We start from the raw sequence: 18,529 nt of genomic DNA, 5'->3' as shown, positions 1-18,529 counted from the left end.
GATGAGTTCATTTGTGTTATATTTTAGATTCCACATATAAGTGATATCATATGGTAATTGTCTCTTTCTGACTTCAATTAGTATGATAATCTCTAGTTCCATCCACGTTTCTGCAAATGGCATTATTTCATTCCTTTTTATGGCTGAGTAGTATTCCATTGCGCTCGCGTGCACGCGCGTGTGTGTATACATCTTCTTCATCTATTCATCTGTTGATGGACATTTAGGTTGTTTCCACATCTTGGCTATTGTGAGTAGTGCTGCTGTGAACATAGGGTTGCATGTATCTTTTTGAATTATATTTTTATCCAGATATGTGCCCAGGAGTGGGATGGCTGGATCATATGGCAACTCTAGTTTTAGTTTTTTGAGGAACCTCCATACTGTTTTCCATAGTGGCTGTATCAATTTACATTCCCATCAACAGTATAGGAGGGTTCCCTTTCCTCCACACCCTCTCCAGCATTTGTTATAAAAAAGCTGACTGAAGTCTTTGTCTGGTAAGTCTAATTAATCCCTGGGCTTTCTCTGGGACAGTTTCTATTGAGTGCTATTTTCCCTATGTGTAGGCCAGACTTTAATATTTCTTGGTGTGGCACATAGTTTTTTTGTTTAGAGCAGGACATTTTATTTTATTTATTTATTTTTTGTCCACGCCTGGCAGGTGGGATCAAACCCGTGCCCCTTGCATTGGAAGCGCAGAATCTTAACCACTGGACCACCAGGGAAGTCCCTAGAATAGGACATTTTAAATTATATAGTGTGGCAAATCTGGAAATCAGATTTATCTCTCTCCCCAGGGCTTACTGTTGCTTTTGTCTTTTTGTTGTTTGTGTAGTGACTTCCCTAAACTAATTCTGTAAAACCTGTATTCTTTATCTTGTGTTGCCCCTTAAGTCTCTGCTCAGTTAATTTGGTGGTCAACTGATCAGACATTTCCTTGAATGTCTGGCACCACTAAGTGTTACAGCTCTTGCCAAGGGGTTCTGTGTGCATACTGGGCTGTTTTTATTGTTCCAGCAGGAAGTTTACAGCTCTGCCTTAGCCTTTAACTCTTGGTTGCACCAAACCTCAAAGTCAACCAGAAATAAGAGATTAGAGCCTTCTCAGTTCTTTCTTGAGTATGTATACAATCCTGCACATGAGTGTGACCTTGATACTCATCACTGTGTTGGAGCTTTTAAAAACCACTGTGGGGCTTCCCTGGTGACGCAGTGGTTGAGAGCCCGCCTGCCGATTCAGGGGACACGGGTTTGTGCCCCGGTCCGAGAAGATCCCACATGCCGCGGAGCGGCTGGGCTCGTGAGCCATGGCTGCTGAGCCTGCGCATCCGAAGCCTCTGCTCCGCAGCGGGAGAGGCCGCAACAGTGGGGGGCCCGCGTACCGCAAAAAAAAAAAAAAAAAAAACCCACTATGGACCTTTTATTCCCCAGCTTTTTCTTCTAAGCTTTTGCCCAGATTCTTGTTTTCTCCAAACTGTTTTCATTGCCTTAGTCAGCTTTGATGGTAAACATCTGCCACTGATTGTTTTTGACAAATGACCCAAGGAAAATGCTTTTCACAGTGAGCAAGTTCTGAGTTAGGTCAAATAAAGACAAACCCTGCAAGTGGAAGTTTCTATGGAACTGTCAGATCCAATAATGGCAATTCTATGGGGAAGGAGCTTTTGGGGAACTCCAAACACATTCCAGTGACTCCTAAGCTGTTTTCAACATGATTGCAGGGCTGTTGGTTTTCAAGGCTTCTGTGGACCTGGTGAGAGGGGAATGGGAGAGGGTATGTTAAAAAGTAGCAGCTTGCAGTTTTTACCAAAACTCATCAATGTGTCTTAAATAAACACTCCTTGGATTGTTGCAAGACTTAAGTTAATTTTTGCAGTTCTGAAAAAGTTGAATTTGACAATTTGTTCGGGTGTTGTTTTGTGTTTATCAACGAGTGGATTTTCATAGGTTCTTCTGGAAGTGATCACTCAGTTAACTGATGTTTGACAAGTGCATACACTGGTCTAATCCAAACCCCTAAGGTAAAGAACATTACCTGGACCTAGGAAATTTGCTCATGACTGAGGCACTGTTACAATCATAAGTTAAATTAGATACCTAGAACCTTGTTGTAATACTATGTGTTCATTTAATTATTTTGTGGAAGAAAGAAGGGTGACATCAGTTAGGTCAGCGTGGTGGCCATAATTCAGATGTGTGTTGAATTATGCACTTTAAACTTGCTCGGCAATTAAAAAGCTCTCAACTCAGTCAGCCGTTTTTGGGAAAATAAAAATAGCATGCCACATGGCCCATTTCCCATGCCACTTTTAGGTTGTAGAAATGGACTCCCAACAGGATTTTCCCTAATTTTCCTAAAGAAAAAGCTCAATTGTCTGCAATTGAGATGAACTTTCAAGTAGATATTTGTACTTACTTGAATTTAGAGAATGTAGATTTAGGCATCCTACTTTTTTTTTTTTTTTTTTTGCAGTACGCGGACCTCTCATGCCGTGGCCTCTCCCGTTGCGGAGCACAGGCTCCAGACGCGCAGGCTCAGCGGCCATGGCCCACGGGCCCAGCCGCTCCGCGGCACGCGGGATCCTCCCGGACCGGGGCACGAACCCGGGCCCCCTGCATCGGCAGGCGGACTCCCAACCACTGCGCCACCAGGGAAGCCCTAGGCATCCTACTTTAATTTGGTTATTTCCATTGTGTCTCACAGATGAGACACATCTGTATCGAGATGAGACATGTGTATTCCAGAAGCTCAGTTAGTTACCTATGACCATTTGTTACTTTCTTCATTGTGGCTGATTTTTTTCCCCTGTGATAGATTGGAGATAGTGAGATCTAAATATATATACATAGTCTCTCTACCATATTTCCTGGCAATCACTTACATTGTTTCTTTTTACTAATTTGATCGTCTCTCCTATTCCTTTTTCTTACCTTCTACACCTTTTATCATACATTTTCATGCAGATTTTGCTTCTCTTTTCTAATAAATACTATTGTTTCACAAAGATATAGTGTCCTCTTATATTGTATGAAGAATAAGAATGAGATAGTTTCTGAAACTTTTTTAGACTGTCATAGAAATTTATTTTGAGGGAGGCGACTTTCTAAATTCTCCAGAGGACTCCTTCTGTGATGCAAAATTGTTTCTTAAGATCTTAGATTATATTTATCTTCATGAAGGGAGATCTATATAGCCCGTGAGTGTGGATATAGGAATTTTCTGGACTCATTTACACAAGTCTAAAACCTACTGGAAATTAGTATTTTCAGCCTTATTTGCTGTATTAGGGTTTTTGCTTAGGTTAGGCTTTCATGAATGGAAAAGGAAACTTAGGGAAAAGGTTGAAAAAGGAAACTTACTGCTTGGTCATTAAGTGTGTCCATTCCTAATCAGTGAACAGAATTCCTTAGTTTTGAATCAGATTAAGTATGTATATATTGTTTTATCTCTGAGTTCTGCCCTCCCAAACTTTTATTATACTTCCCCATATGTGTTTTAAGGAGAATATTTAGGGGAGGGTATTTTCAGCATATTTCCTAGAAGTATTATCATAGTAATTAAAGTCTTAGAACCTATTAACTCTTTATTTTTCTTAATAGACATTTTGTTCATAGAATTTAATTAATTCTTGGTTTATGACAATGTATCAATGCAGGACATGCCCATTTAAAGTTTATTTATTGAAAAGTTTAATAAGCTGAATAACCAGAATTTTGCCACCTAATCCAGTAAGTAGAATATACTGTAACTTATATCTGTGTCCTCCTCATCCCCGCCACCAAAGTTAACAAGTATCTTGTATTGTTTTTCTGTTTACTTTTTTCTTTTAAACATCTTTATTAGAGTATAATTGCTTTACATTGTGTGTTAGTTTCTGCTGTATAACAAAGTGAATCAGCTGTACGTATACATATATCCCTATATCCCCTCCCTCTTGTGTCTCCCTCCCACCCTCCCTATCCCACCCCTCTAGGTGGTCACAGAGCATCGAGCTGATCTGCCTGTGCTATGCAGCTGCTTCCCACTAGCTATCTATTTTACATTTGGTAGTGTATATATGTCCATGCCACTCTCTCATTTCAACCCAGCTTACCCTTCCCCCTCCCTGTGTCCTCAAGTCCGTTCTCTACGTCTGTGTCTTTATTCCTGTCCTGCCCCTAGGTTCTTCAGAACCATTTTTTTTTTTTAGATTCCATATATATGGGTTAGCTATTTCCTTTTTTTAAATGTATATATCTAATTTTGCTTGTTTTTGATAATATGAAAAAATGTAATGATACTATATGTTGATCTACAAGGGACTTGCATTTTCATTTAGTATTAGGTTACTAAGATTGCATATTTGTGTGGGTCTGTAGAACATTCATTTTCATAACCATGTTATCTTTAGTATATACCAAAAAGGGATCCCACTGTATTTATCCAGTCTCCAGTCAGTGGGCATTTGGCTTTCTCCTCCAAATTTTAGCAATTGTTAGCAGTACTATCTTATATATGGGGTGTGTGTGTATGTTATATATGTTTCCTGGTCCAAATCTACGTAAGTTTTAGGTATATGCCTAGGAGGGAATTTGTAGGATTTAAAAATGAATGTTCCAACTTACAAGGTAATGGCGAATTATTTTCCAAAGTGATCGTATTAATTTATACTTTAACCACTTATGAAAGTTTGATAAAACTCACTTGGGAAACCATTTGGGTGTGGTATGTTTTTTGCAGGAGGAATTTTTAAGTATTGCTTTGATTTTTTCATAGAGTTATAAGAATATTTTGGCTTTCTATTTCTTAATGATTTAGCTTTGGTAAGTTACATTTTAGTAGGAATTAGTCCATTTCATTAAATTTTCAATTTTATTGGCATATAGTTGTTGGTAGTGTTTGTAAAGAACCAGTGCTTGCTTTGATGAATTTTGTTTTCCTGTTTTCAAATTCTTTGATTTCTGCTCTTTATTATTTATGCCCTTCTTACTTTGGGTTTATTTGCTCTTTTTGTAGTATCTTGATGTGGAATCTTACAGATTTTTTTTTACTTCTTTTCTAAGATGAATATTTTGTGTTATAAATTTTCTTCTCAGGACTACTTTTGCTGTATCCCACAAGTTTTAATACGCTGTAATTTCACTTTCATTCAGTTCAGTGTAACTTTTATTTCCCTTGCAACTTGCTTTTTGATCCATGGATCTTTATTGGAATGTGTTGTTCAATTTCCAAATGTTCCCAATAGATTTTCTTGTCTGTATGTTGATTTCTAGTTTGACTTTATTATATTCAGAGAACATACTCTATATGGTTTCAGTTCTTTTAAATTTGTTAAGATTTGTTTTATGCCCTAGGATATGATCTATATTTTGGTGAATTTTCTGTGTCCTTGAAAAGAATGTGTATTTTGCTGTTGCTGGGAGGAGTGTTCTGTAAATCTCAATTAGATTCCATCTGTTGATAATATTTTTCAGTTCTTTCTTATCCTTGCTGATTTTCTGTGTAGCAGTAATGAAGACAGGAGTATTGAAGAGCTCCACTTATTTGCAGGTTTGCTGATCTTTTCAGTTCTCTGAATTTTTTTGATCTGTGTATTTTTAACTTGTGTTACTTTTTGTATGCATAATTGAGATTGTTAGGACTTTTCAGTGAACGGACCCTTTCATCATAATGCCTTTTTTAAAAAAATTTAATTAATTAATTTTTGTCTGCGTTGGGTCTTTGTTGCTGTGCACGGGCTTTCTCTAGTTGCGGTGCGTGGGCTTCTCATTGCGGTGGTTTCTCTTGTTGCAGAACACAGGCTCTAGGTGCATGGGCTTCAGTAGTTGCAGCACGCAGGCTCAGTAGTTGTGGCTCACAGGCATAGTTGCTCCGCAGCACGTGGGATCTTCCCAGACCAGGGCTGAAACCCGTGTGCCCTGCATTGGCAGGCAGATTCTTAACCACTGCGCCACCAGGGAAGTTCCCATAATGCTTCTGTCCCTGATAATTTCTTGCTCTGAAGTGTATTTTATTTGATACTGTAGCCACTCCAGCTTTCTTTTTGTTTATGTTTGTATGGTATACCTTTTCTTATCCATTTTCTTTTAAAATACCTATATCATTATATTTAAAATGAGTTTCTTGTAGACAGCATATGGTTGGGTCATTTTAAAAAATTTTTTAATTTATTAAAAAATTTTTTTTTACTATAGTCTTTTTAGAATATTTATTATTTTTATTTTTTTTTTTGGCTGTGTCAGGTCTTAGTTGTGGCACGCGGGATCTTCGCTGTGGCACGCAGGCTCAGTAGTTGTGGTGCACAGGTTTCTCTCTAGCTGTGGCATGCAGGCTCCAGAGCTCGTGGGTTCTGTAGTTGTGGCGTGCAGGCTCCAGACCGCATGGGCTCAGTAGTTGCGGCTTGCAGGCTTAGTTGCCCTGCGGTGCGTGGGATCCTAGTTCCCTGACTAGGGATTGAACCCACGTCCCCTGCATTGGAAGGTGGATTCTTAAACACTGGACCACCAGTGAAGTCCCTGGTTTGGTCAGTTTTTAATTCACTCTGTTAGTTTTATTTAGTGTATTTGTACTATTACATTTACATATTTTTAATTATTGGTACATTAGGACTCAAATATGTCCTGTTTTAACTTTTCTGTTTGTTCCCTTTGTTTTGCATTTGTCTTTTCTGGCCTTTTTGCGGTTTACTTGAACATATTTTACTACACTGTTTTCTTTATAGTGGTTTTCGAGTATATCTTTTATTTATTTATTTATTTATTAATGGCTGCTCCAGGGAATACTGTATTACAGTCTCTTAGTATGGACATTTTGCAATTAAAGTGAATTACAGAAATCTCACCAAATTATTTAGGTATTTTAACGCTCACCCATTTATAATTTAGTTTTAAGTGTTACCTCTACATATACTGAGAACCATATCAGACCGTGTTATTTTTATTTCAACAGTCTAACGTAATTTTAAAAACTCAAGCAGAGAAAGGTAGCCTATTTTATTTACGTGCATATTTGCTTCATTTTTCTTTATTCCCAGGTAATATTCTTTTATTAACTTGGTCCGATATTAATATATCTTCTCCAGCTTTGTTTTCATTAGTATTGAAATGGTAACTCGTTTTCCAACCTTTTAACCTACTGTCTCGTTATATTTAAAGAGTGTTTCTTTTAGGCAGCATTTGGTTATGTATTAAAATTGACGATCTCTGCCTTTTAATTGGGATGTTTAGACCAATTACATTTAATGTGATTATCAGTATGCTTGGTTACCATCTTTGTTACTTGTTTATTTTTCCCTTTTTCCCCACATTTCCCTTTTTTCTGCCTTATTTCAAATTGAGTGTGTGTGTGTGTGTGTGTGTGTGTGTGTGTGCGCGCGCGCTTCCACTGTTTCCTTCATTGACTTATTAGCTGCTACTCTGTTCTGTTGTTTTGCTGGCATAGTATACATCTTTAATTTATCACAGTTCTACTCTCTTAGCAGATTTAAATTACGCAATAGTGTTATTGACTGTACTTAATGATGTTATACATTAGCTCCTCAGACCTTATTCATCTTATTGATGAAAGTTTTTACCCTTTTACCAACCTCCACCTATTTCCCACACTCCCCAGTCCCTGTCAACCATTTTTCTGCTGTTTCTATGAGTTTCTCTTTTTAACAGTTATTTTCTTAAAAATGTGAAAAAAAAGTATAACATTAAATTAAAGTGTATAATTTGGTAGCATTAATTATATTCATAGTGTTTTACAACAATTACCATTATGTATTTTCAAAGATTTTTGTCTTTCCCAAACTGAAACTTCGTAACCATTAAAAGATAACTGTGTATTCTCCGCACCTCCAGCTGCTGGTAACCACAGTTCTACTTTCTGTTTCAATGCATTTGCCTATTCTAGGTACTTCATTTAAGAGGAATCATACAATATTTGTCGTTTTGTTTCTGGTTTATTTCACTTAGTGCAATGTTTTCAGGGTTCATCCGTGTTGTAGATTGTATCAGAACTTCACCCCTTTTTATGGCTGAATTATGCAGCTGTACTACATTTTTCCATTCATAGGTTAATGGATGGTTGTCTTGTTTCTACCTTTTTTGTATATTGTGAATAATGCTGCTATGAACGTTCATATACAAGTATTAGTTTGAGTCCCTGAGTCAGTTTATGTTTACCCACATATTTACCATTTCTGGTGGTCTTCATTCCTTTGTTTAAATCCATAGTATCATTTTCATTCCTAAAGGTCTTTTAACAGTTTTTATAATTCATGTTTGCTCTCAGTGAATTTTTTCAGCTTTTGTATGTCTGATAAAGTTTGGATCTATTCCTTACCCTCCTTCCCCCTTTAAACATATTTTTGTTGAGTATAGAATTTTAGGTTGACTTTGTTAAACATTTCAGTACATTAAAAATGCTACTCCATTTCTACTGACTTGCACAGATTACAGTGAAAAATCCATTGTCAATCTTATCTTTGTTTCTCAGAATGTATGGTGTCTGTTTTTTCTGACTCTTTTAAATGTTCTTTTTATAGTTGGTGTTGTATACATTGTGTGTTTGTGTTGGGGGAGCACTGTAAGTGTGCATGCATGTTGTGTGGTTTGTGTATTGTGTGGGGTGTTTGTGTATATGCATGCTTTTTTGCATGGGGGCATGTTTGTGTCTTTGTTGTGTGGAGATGAGTTTGTGTATGGCGGTTGTATGTTGTCGGGGCTATTTTTTGTGTGCTTTGTTTTGTAGGTCTGGTATTACGGTGTTTTACCTGGTCATTGTTGTCTTTATTTTGATTATTGATATATGGGTGAGAACTTTTTATACCAATTAAAATATTTTTATTTATCCCATTATTTCTCTGTTTTGTTTTCTCTTTGTTTTTAAATTCATTGCATCTTTCTGTTGTTGCTTTTGAAAATGTTGTTCTCCCTTTTTTTCTCTTTTAATATTTTAGAATTTATCTGTTTGTTTTCTTGGTTGTCTTTGAAATTTAAAAATGTGTATTAACGTCAGACTTCAAAATTTAAAAGAACACCTCCCTTTGCCCATATTAAAAAATTTGGAACACTTTATCTCTGATCACTTCCTTCCCAAAGTTATACTTATGTTGTCTAGTATTTCAAGTCTGACTACGGAAATCCCACAAATTATATTCACCATTTTTTCTAACAACACATTAAAAATTTTTTAATACATATTTTAAAAATTACCTTCGTACTTACCATATTATGATAACCTTGTATGTCAGATTGTGCTTGTACGAACATTCCTTTAGAGCAAATCTCTTAATGGTAAATTTCCTCGGATATCGTCTGTAACTTCTTCATTTAGCCCTAGTTCGCAGTTCTACGTTGACCTTTTCTCTTGGCCCTTTGGAGATAATATTCCACTGTCTTATACTGTTGCTGTCAAAGCCTGCAAAGCCATTTCTCTCTCAGTCTGTTTATTAGTTCTTCTGTTTTGTTTTTAGTGTTCACTGTGATGCGGATTTCTTTTTATGTATCCTGTTTGGGCTCTTTTGGTCTGAATCTGTGGATCTATGCCTTTTAGTAGTTTGAGAATATTTGCAGCTTTTATCTATTCTCTCTTTCTCCAAGTACATTTAAACTTGTGTGAGATACTATCCTTCAGTCGTTCATGTTTTTAGTCCCACTTTGATATTTTTCATTCCTTTTTTTCTTTGTTTCTTGTGGGTAAGTGTTTTTGAACGTATCTTTGTGTTCTCTAAATTTTTCCAGCTATGCTGCATCTGCTCTCTAACCTTTTCATTTGGTGTAATAGTGGTTCCAGCCTCATCCCCAATTCTGTTTATTTCTGATATTGGGAAATGGTGTCCCTAGCGATCTTGCCTATATTTGGAGAGACCAGGGATGCCTACTCTCCAGAGTGTTGTTATGGTGCAGTAGGAGGTTCAATCAGAGCTCTTCGTTTGTCATGATACATGGAAATAAGAATCTCTTTGCTGTAATTCCCATTAGTATTGAGGCAATATTTTAATGTTTTGAAGGAGTAAACAATTTTGAAGGGAAGATTGTAGAGTTATACAGATATTTGAGATTTTCTGATTTATCAGGGTGGGCCCAAGAATTTGCATTTCTTAGCATTTCCAGGTGTTGCTGATGCAGCTGGTCTGGGTAATAAACTTTGAGAGCCATTGGACCAGATGATGTTTTGGCTTTTGGTTCTGATTCTTTTACATTTGAATAGGGGTGTTATCTGGCTCGGGGATCATTTTATTAACACTTATAAAACTGCTATAACAATTTCCTTTAGCACCTGAGTAGTTTGTTTAACATCATTGCATTAATGTAATGTTTTATTTTAGTGATCATTCAGGATATGTTCGACCACTACCAGTGCCACGCAGTTTAAATAGTGATATTTCCTATTTTGGTGTTGGGGGCAAGCAGGCTGTTTTCTTTGTTGGACAATCAGCCAGAGTAAGTAAAAATATTTCTTAAAAGTGAAAGTTGATCAAAATATTTTGAGGTTGACTTTCTAAATGTGTTTATCCAGTTTAAATTGTGGGAATTTATAAAGTACTCTTTTAAATATTTAACAGATGATAAGCAAACCTGCAGATTCCCAGGATGTTCATGAACTTGTACTTTCTAAAGAAGATTTTGAGAAGAAGGAGAAAAATAAAGAGGCAATATATAGCGGATATATTAGAAACAGAAAGGTACAATACATTTGAACTCAGTAATTGTAGATGCATTACTTTGGATGGATGATAGGACAAGAACATTTTCTTCATTTTCTGAGATACTAATGTCATTTTAAAAACTTGAAGATATGGAATTTTCAAATTAAATTTTCATTCTTTTTCTTTTAATTATGTGAATAGCAAACGTGATCATTTATGTGCTTTCTCAGGCTGAAGTCTTCAGAAAACAGATTTTCTCATAAAGCCAAGTAAGCTTTCTGGAAATTGTTCATAAGATTGTAAACTTTTTTCCTTGAACTGAGTGTGAGTTTTTAAGTATTTGTTGTATAATAATTATAGAAGCAGAGTAGAAAACAGTGATAGGGTAATAGACTTTTAAGAAATCTGAGCTCCAGAGAAATAAGTAAACGAGAAACTTATTTCTGTTATAAATTTGCATTCAAATGCTCATTTTAATAAGCAGAGTGTTCACAAATTTGAATCTTGTTGGTGAGCACATGGTATTTGTTGTATTACTCATTCAGCTTTTCTCTGTTTGAAACATTTTAGAATTAAAAAATTTTTTAAAAACTTTTTTAAAAGTAAGATTTAAAAAATTCTTTTCTGCTTATAAAGCAAATTGTAAAAATTTTATAAAGAAAATAAAAATAGTCTCAAATACCAGAAAAAAGTACTTATGACATATTTAGTCAAATTTTCTTCTAGTTTAAACTTTATCATATACTTATGCTTTGAGCTCTGTTTTATTAATATTTTGAGTATTACTTCATTTTAGAAAGTATTTTGGTACACAACACACTTTTAATAGCTTCATAGTATCTTTGGCTAAATGTACAGTAATTTGACTATTCTGTTAAGCATTTAGCTTACTTGAAGGATTTTATTATAATTGTAAAGACACTGCTATTAGTATCTTTGCACAACATTTTGCCTGAACTGCAGTTTTTTCTTCGTATAAATTGTTAGAATTTTTATAACTGTTATAAGGAATTTGAACTTAGAAATATTTATGGTGTATATTACAAAGTCGCTTTTCTGAAAGGTTGAACCCAAATCAAATACACTCCCAACAAAGGTACATTGGAAGTGCCTGTTGGATCATTTCCTTATTTTTCAAAAGAACAAAGCAGGGAGGGAAGAATGATAGCAGAATGTTAGTGGTTTGATAAGTGAAAATAATACCTTTTCTTTCATACTAGTGGGCTGAATTTTTTTCATGTTTATTAGCTACTTTTACTTTCTTTATAACTGAACATTATCCTCTGTCCGAGAAATTTCTTCATTTTGTCATTCCACCTTTTCCTCTTTAAATTTATTGCATTTATTTAACAGTTTACATATCTTAATATATTGTTTATGTAACAGTATTCTGTCTTATCTTTTCTATGTTATCTTAAAATCACAAAGCCCTATAAAGTATATTGGTGGAAATATTATTTGCCGTGTTAAAACTGGTGAAAAATAGAAACAGAGAATTTAAGTGATTTTTTTTCAGAACTGTATGGATATGATAAAGCTTGGATAGTACTGAGGTCTCTTGGGTTATCATTTCTTCCAGCTTTTCCTGTGTTTTGTGCTTAGTTCATCCCAGCAAACATTTCATGGGTACCAGTAGGTCCCTAGTCCTTTTCTTTTTCTGACCTGTCCTTTCCAGCCTACTTTTTGGGGGCTCCTCCTCTTTTCCTGAGCTGTTATCAGTTAGTACGGTGTGTGGGGGGTTGATGGTTTTTGATCTATGGGGACTAGCATGCACACGCCCCCCCCCATATATATATATATTCATTCTTATATATACCACTTAATACCAACAGTTCTCAAATATGTATTTCTTGTCAAGACTTTTTTCTTAAGATTGAAACATTGAATCAGGCTGGACTCCTTAAAGGGAAGAAACCATTCTGGCCATTTTAAACAGAAAAGGATTTCATAAAGGGAGTTAGATGCTTAGATGATTATTGGGCTGAAGGAATGATCTTTAGGCTGAGTCTTGTAGAATGATGCCAGGGTATTCCAAACTGACCTTCTAGGGATGCTGCAACATCTGCTGTAATCAGGTAGCTGGAGGACCACAGCTGGATCTGGAATTCAGAAACACAGTACCTTATCTCTGATCCAGGAGTTGGAAAAGTCTTGTGCCACAATTGTTCCAACAATGGACACAGAATTTCTGGCCATTACTAGTGCTGTATCAGTGCTGATGCTTAAGCTGGAACCTGGATACTGGTCTTTCAGTACCTTGCATGGTAACAGAAAACTTTTAAGAAACCTCAGGAGATGGCCTTTTGCCTCACTTTTCCCTTCTAAATCTTTGGCTAGTACATCTAATTGGTGAAACCTAATTTGCATCCACAAGCAAAAATTTAAGAGTCTGAGAAATAGATGTTTTTTGATTTCTTTCCATCCTCTGCAGCCCGGGAGGGGACAACATAAGGTGGTACAAATGGCAGCTGAATACCAATTGATCCTATGTAGCACACGCATTTCCAGTTTGAGTTAGATGTCCCTCTCCACGGGTTCTGTAAATAACTCCCTTTTGGTACATCTGAAATCAAATATCTATAAGCATTTCTTATTTTCTTCCCCTTTCCTCCAACTATTAACAGTATAGTAGTAACTGTAATCCTTGTTGTTAATCATTCACCACATTTAATTCTTTTAAAATAGTTCCTTTCATTTATCCTTTCTTGCACTCATTTCCACTGCTTGATTCAGCCTTTCCAGCCACGTCCTTCATCATATGTTTAACATATATTCTAAACTACCTTGTATCCCTTATAGTCTCAAATCCTTCATGTTCTCATTGGTCTGGGATGTTTTTATTAAGTCATCTGCTGGGTGAATGTCACCCCATTTTTATTTTTTTAACTCTGTAGTTCTTGGCTTATAGCTTTCTAATGGCACATTGTTTTATAATCATTTGTTTCTCATCTATTAGATGGAATTTGTAGGGAGGAAGGATGCTCTCTTTCTTTTATCTTGAACCCTATTTTCCTCATGCCCAAGTTGAGTCATAGGGCTTAGAAGGTGCTATCCAAATATTTGGATAATGAACCTGCCTCATCAGTAAACCCAAGCTAATCTACTAACTCTCAAACTGTATAAAATGTTACTTATATATTATGTATTGTAGCTATAATATTAGTAATTTACTGTGTAGGGATGCATTGGAATCATATTGGAGGGTTGGTTTTTATTTTTTATTAAGAAAGTAATAATACACACTTACTAAAAAAAGAAAACTAGTTTCCTAGACATAATAGTTCAGTGTGTATCTTTATCCTTATACGTTTTTATGTGTACAACTTATATAGTATATATATATATGCATGAAATTTTTAACATACAGACTCATAGTAAAAACTGAGAAGTTTGTAATTCTTATCCTCAAACTTTCCCCCACTCCCCCCTCCCCACTTCCCTCTGAAAGTGGACTGGGGCCCAGGATGATTTTACTCCCTTTTAAACAGAGTGCCTTTGGGCTAAGCCAGCTGGGTTCAGGCTGCATCCTAGTTTTCCTGAACTTGGAGGGCTGGCTGGGCATTGGTCCTGACCAAGTTAAGTGGTAGGTACCCCAAGCAAGGACTCATTCCACCTTAGGGTAAGTGTTCTCAATTTTGGGGCACAGTTTTAAACTCAGTATTTATTTTTCTTTACCCTTTTCTTTATGATTCTCCAGTTCGTGTAGCATTATGGTTTAGCATTCTCCTTGATGTATGCCAGTTTAGCAATCTATGTAAAAGCTTCCCTCTCCTCACAGCATTGTTGTCACACACTCAGCTGATTTGCAATTGGCCATTTTCCTCCAAAAGATTTTTGAAGCCTGTATTTGAAATTATCCAAGTGAATCACATTAAAGGTTGATGTAAATGTTATTTGTTAATTACAATTAAGGTGCATGTAATGTGTTGTACTTTATGTTCACTCTTGTAGCCGTCTGATTCTGTTCACATTACAAATGATGATGAAAGATTTCTACATCATCTTATCTCAGAGGAGAAGGAAAAAGATAGCTTTACTGCTGTGGTTATCACAGGGGTACAACCAGAACACATACAGTACTTGAAAAATTATTTCCTTCTTTGGACGAGACAGTTAACGTAAGTATTTACATTTGATTCAGGACATGTTTCTTCTTATCTTTTTTAAGATAGAAAATATTACAGACATATTGAAGCCTCTTGGCTGTCTGCTTTACTCCTATCCCATTTCCTTCCCTTCAGTACAGGAATCATTACTCTGATGTTAGCATTAAAGTGGTTCTGTATTCTGTAAATATTGTACCGATCACCGGTAATGTATTGGTCATTACAAATACAAACATGAGGCCCATGCTTTTTGACAACTGTGATAACATTTAAAATAAACTTGAGTTCATCCAATTCAGCTCATTACTCCCAGATCCCCCTGTTGTGCTTTTGCTGTGTAGCATGTATTATAATCTTCCATACCACACAGTTTACTTATATTTTTGTCTGCCTTCTACCTTGGAATGTCTGTCGTTTTTTATGCACTGCTGTATCCCAGTGTTTCCTTTTACATAGTAGATGCTCAATAAAAGTTTACTGAATGAATGTATTGAGTCTATTGAAATGTATTGAGTCTATTGAATGTATTGAGTCTATCACTCATGTGACATGAGTAATACTGAAAATAAATCTTTGTGTATCTATTCCAGGAAAACTTTTAGGAAGTATATATTCCATTAGATCAAATCAGAAGTATATACATTTAATGGCTCTTAAGTTTTTTCCTCTGTAGTTACACAGTATAGACCTTTGACTGGATTGTTTCCATAATTTGTATTAACCTGAATTAATTAGTCTTGCAAAATGGGTATACTGTACAAAATTCATGTTTTTAAAGAAAGTATCTTTTCTTATTTATTCAAAGGGCTGTTGTACTTACTTTGAGATTCTCTATTTTATACATATATATTAACAATTAAAATTTTTTATGGGGAAATTGATTTTAGGAATGCCTTTTTTCTTGAATATTGATGTTTATTGGCTCTGTAACACAAGAGTTTTAAATAGGACTTTGGAATGTTTCTTCTCTAAGAACATCTTTTATTAGTTATTTTATTATTTCTCTTAACTGAAGGAATTCAGTGTACATTAATGACATAATTATAACTTAACTCTTGCTTTTAAAAAGAATGATGTATAACTTTAACCATTCTTTGAAATAGACGCTTGCTAAGCTATTTATAGCACTCTTTCTTAATGTATGGTTGTAAACTTATTGTTGACTATGATGTTAACACTTTTGAGATGTCTGAAGAAAGAAATCATGATTTTCAGTGATTTCCTTTTATCTTAGTAGTGTTTTAAACTAGGACAATTAATGTAATTTTAAAAAGTTAAAATTCATATGAAGGAATATTTTAAATTCCTGTTTGAGGAATAATTACACATGTGATACGGGATATGGGGAGAGGTGAATAATCTCCTCCAAATATAATCTTTTGAAACATTTGCCAAAATAAAATAACAAAGATTTCTGAAGTGGTGGTTTTTGATGGGATAATGTTGAATTTATTAGTTTTAGGAGTATTGGCATAAGATTGTTTCAGTGTCATAGGAGAAGAAAGATGAGAGTTACAGAATGATACTCTCATGTTGGGGACATAAGTTAAAGTTACTGAATCCTGTATAGTCCCTGATATTTGAGTCCTTTGTAGAACATCCCTAACAAGTAGAATTATAGCCTCTTAACTTCTAGTTTTAGTTTTTTTGATAAACTGTACTTAAAAGTATTTGGGCCTTGAAGTTGGAAAGACTTGGATTGAAGCGCCCCCAACTCTATACTTCTGTGACCTTAAGTAAATTAAATTATATACGTTTCTTGCATTCCAATTTCTATATAAAATGAAGGGTAATAATATCTGAATCTCAGGATTGTTTTTACCATTAAATGGTTTACTCTGTTTAAAAATGCTTCATATAGTGCTTGGCACCTAGTAAGTACTGCCAAATAGTAGTTATAGAATTTTTTTTGGTAGAAGATTAGATGAACTGTAATTTTATGTGATTTAAAAGTGTAAAGGTATTCTTCTATGTTTTAGGCATATTTATCATTACTATATTCATGGCCCAAAAGGGAATGAAAAACGTGCATCAAAGGAAGTTGGACCTTTCAACAACATTGATATTGAAGTAAGATAAAATTCTTTCTTAAAGTATTGTGAATTATTAGGTATCTGTTCTAGTTCCAAGTTACTCTGGACAAGAAAACTCAGTCAGTAAATAGACAACTTCTCTGTCCTTGTCTTTTACCAGAACACTTCCCTAATTTGATATGCAAGTAAAGAGATTATTCCTAGATGTATTTTTGTGGAACCTTTGTTTACTATAGTATATGGTTTTTCCTTTCTCTGTCTTCTCTAGAGATATGAGCTGTTAACTGAATATCATGTCTCAAAAGCAGGGAAGAAAAGGAATAAATAGTTTCTTTTGTTCACAGAAGTCTTATAACAGGTAAAGTAAGATTTAGAAGAAAAGAATATTTGAGTGTTGAGTTCTCAGTATCCTTGCCCACACGTCAGGAAGAATTTCATGTACATCTTTATCCCACTTCCTACCTCTAGCAGGAAACCTTGAATTAAATGTACTCATCACTTAATATATCCTTCAGCTCTGCTTTGCTCTTTCTTTGCTTACTTTCAGTTTTTTATAGTGTATTTTTTTTGAGATGCTACTTAGAGCTATTTAATCCAAATAAAAATATATATGTATTTCAATAAGCTAGATGATTACTTGTACAAATAAAAGTAGTTTTTGCCTGTTCTGTTGTTGGATCATAGGTGAGAACAAAAGTAAAGTCACTATAGAATTTAATTGTTTTTGTTTTATTTTTATTTTAGATTTCTATGTTTGAAAAGGGGAAGACACCTAAGATTATCAACCTAAGGGAAATACAAGATGACATGCAGACGTTGTATATAAATACAGCAGCCGATAGTTTTGAGTTCAAGGCTCATGTTGAAGGAGATGGTGTAGTGGAAGGGATTATCCGATATCACCCTTTTTTATATGATAGAGAAACGTATCCTGATGATCCATGCTTTCCATCAAGTATGTTAATCTGTTATCTTAGCTACAAAATGTGAAGTTGTGATTTAGGATAGTGATTTGTTTTCTTAATAATAATTCTTAGTTGAGCTGTTGAGGTTAGATAAATTTAAAAACTTTTTTCCCTCATGCAAATCTTCTTAAGTTATTAAAGTATTTATAATTTTTATAATTCTTAATTTTTGTGTATATTCATTTCCAGATGAATAAAGCAGTGGCTTTAAGAAAGATTATATATTCTTTTATCATAGATCTCTTCCTGAAGTGAATTTTTAGCTATATACTGCATAGTAATCCTTTATATATTCTCCATGTTGTCTTCCTGTTATCTTTGTAGGTATTTATAAAGTAGTTTTAAACTTTACTTAGTCATACTAGTTTTTTCTTTATGCTTTCTGATTTTTGCCTTGCTATAGAAAGGTATCTTATACCTCAAGATTATAAAAAAGATCCTGTGGTTTTTTTTCTTAATCATTTTATGTTTACATCTTTAACACATCTCTAATCTTTTTTGTGTGTGGGTTAACTTAATATTTTCCCTGTGGGTTTCCAGTTTCCTAGCACCAATTATTGAACGTTATGATTTTTGTAATAGTTTAAATATCACTTTCATAATAATATAAAGTTCCCATAAGTGCATAGATCCGGATTTTTTACTATAAGGAATTGATCTAGTTTGTGTTTTTATTTATTTATTATAAATTTATTTATTTGTTTATTTATTTATGGCTGTGTTGGGTCTTTGTTGCTGTGAGTGGGGGCTACTCTTTGTTGCGGTGTGCAGGCTTCTCACTGCGGTGGCTTCTCTTGTTGTGGAGCA

General features: G+C 34.8%; 1 protein-coding gene across 1 annotated transcript in view; it reads left to right on the top strand.

Moving 5' to 3' along the window:
• Nucleotides 1-18,529, top strand: part of SMCHD1 (structural maintenance of chromosomes flexible hinge domain containing 1) — a 129,379-nt gene that overhangs the window by 21,800 nt on the left and 89,050 nt on the right. The window contains exons 6-10 of the mRNA XM_027088813.1: nt 10,298-10,412; nt 10,535-10,654; nt 14,570-14,736; nt 16,704-16,794; nt 17,502-17,712. Of these exons, the coding sequence (XP_026944614.1) occupies nt 10,298-10,412; nt 10,535-10,654; nt 14,570-14,736; nt 16,704-16,794; nt 17,502-17,712 (704 nt within the window). The remainder of the gene's footprint in view (nt 1-10,297; nt 10,413-10,534; nt 10,655-14,569; nt 14,737-16,703; nt 16,795-17,501; nt 17,713-18,529) is intronic.

This window comes from Aethalodelphis obliquidens, unplaced genomic scaffold (genome assembly GCF_003676395.1).
Source record: "Aethalodelphis obliquidens isolate GAN/ISIS:26980383/991018 unplaced genomic scaffold, ASM367639v1 scaffold63, whole genome shotgun sequence".
NCBI classification, from domain to species: domain Eukaryota; kingdom Metazoa; phylum Chordata; class Mammalia; order Artiodactyla; family Delphinidae; genus Aethalodelphis; species Aethalodelphis obliquidens.
This window is presented reverse-complemented; position numbering and strand designations above follow the sequence as displayed.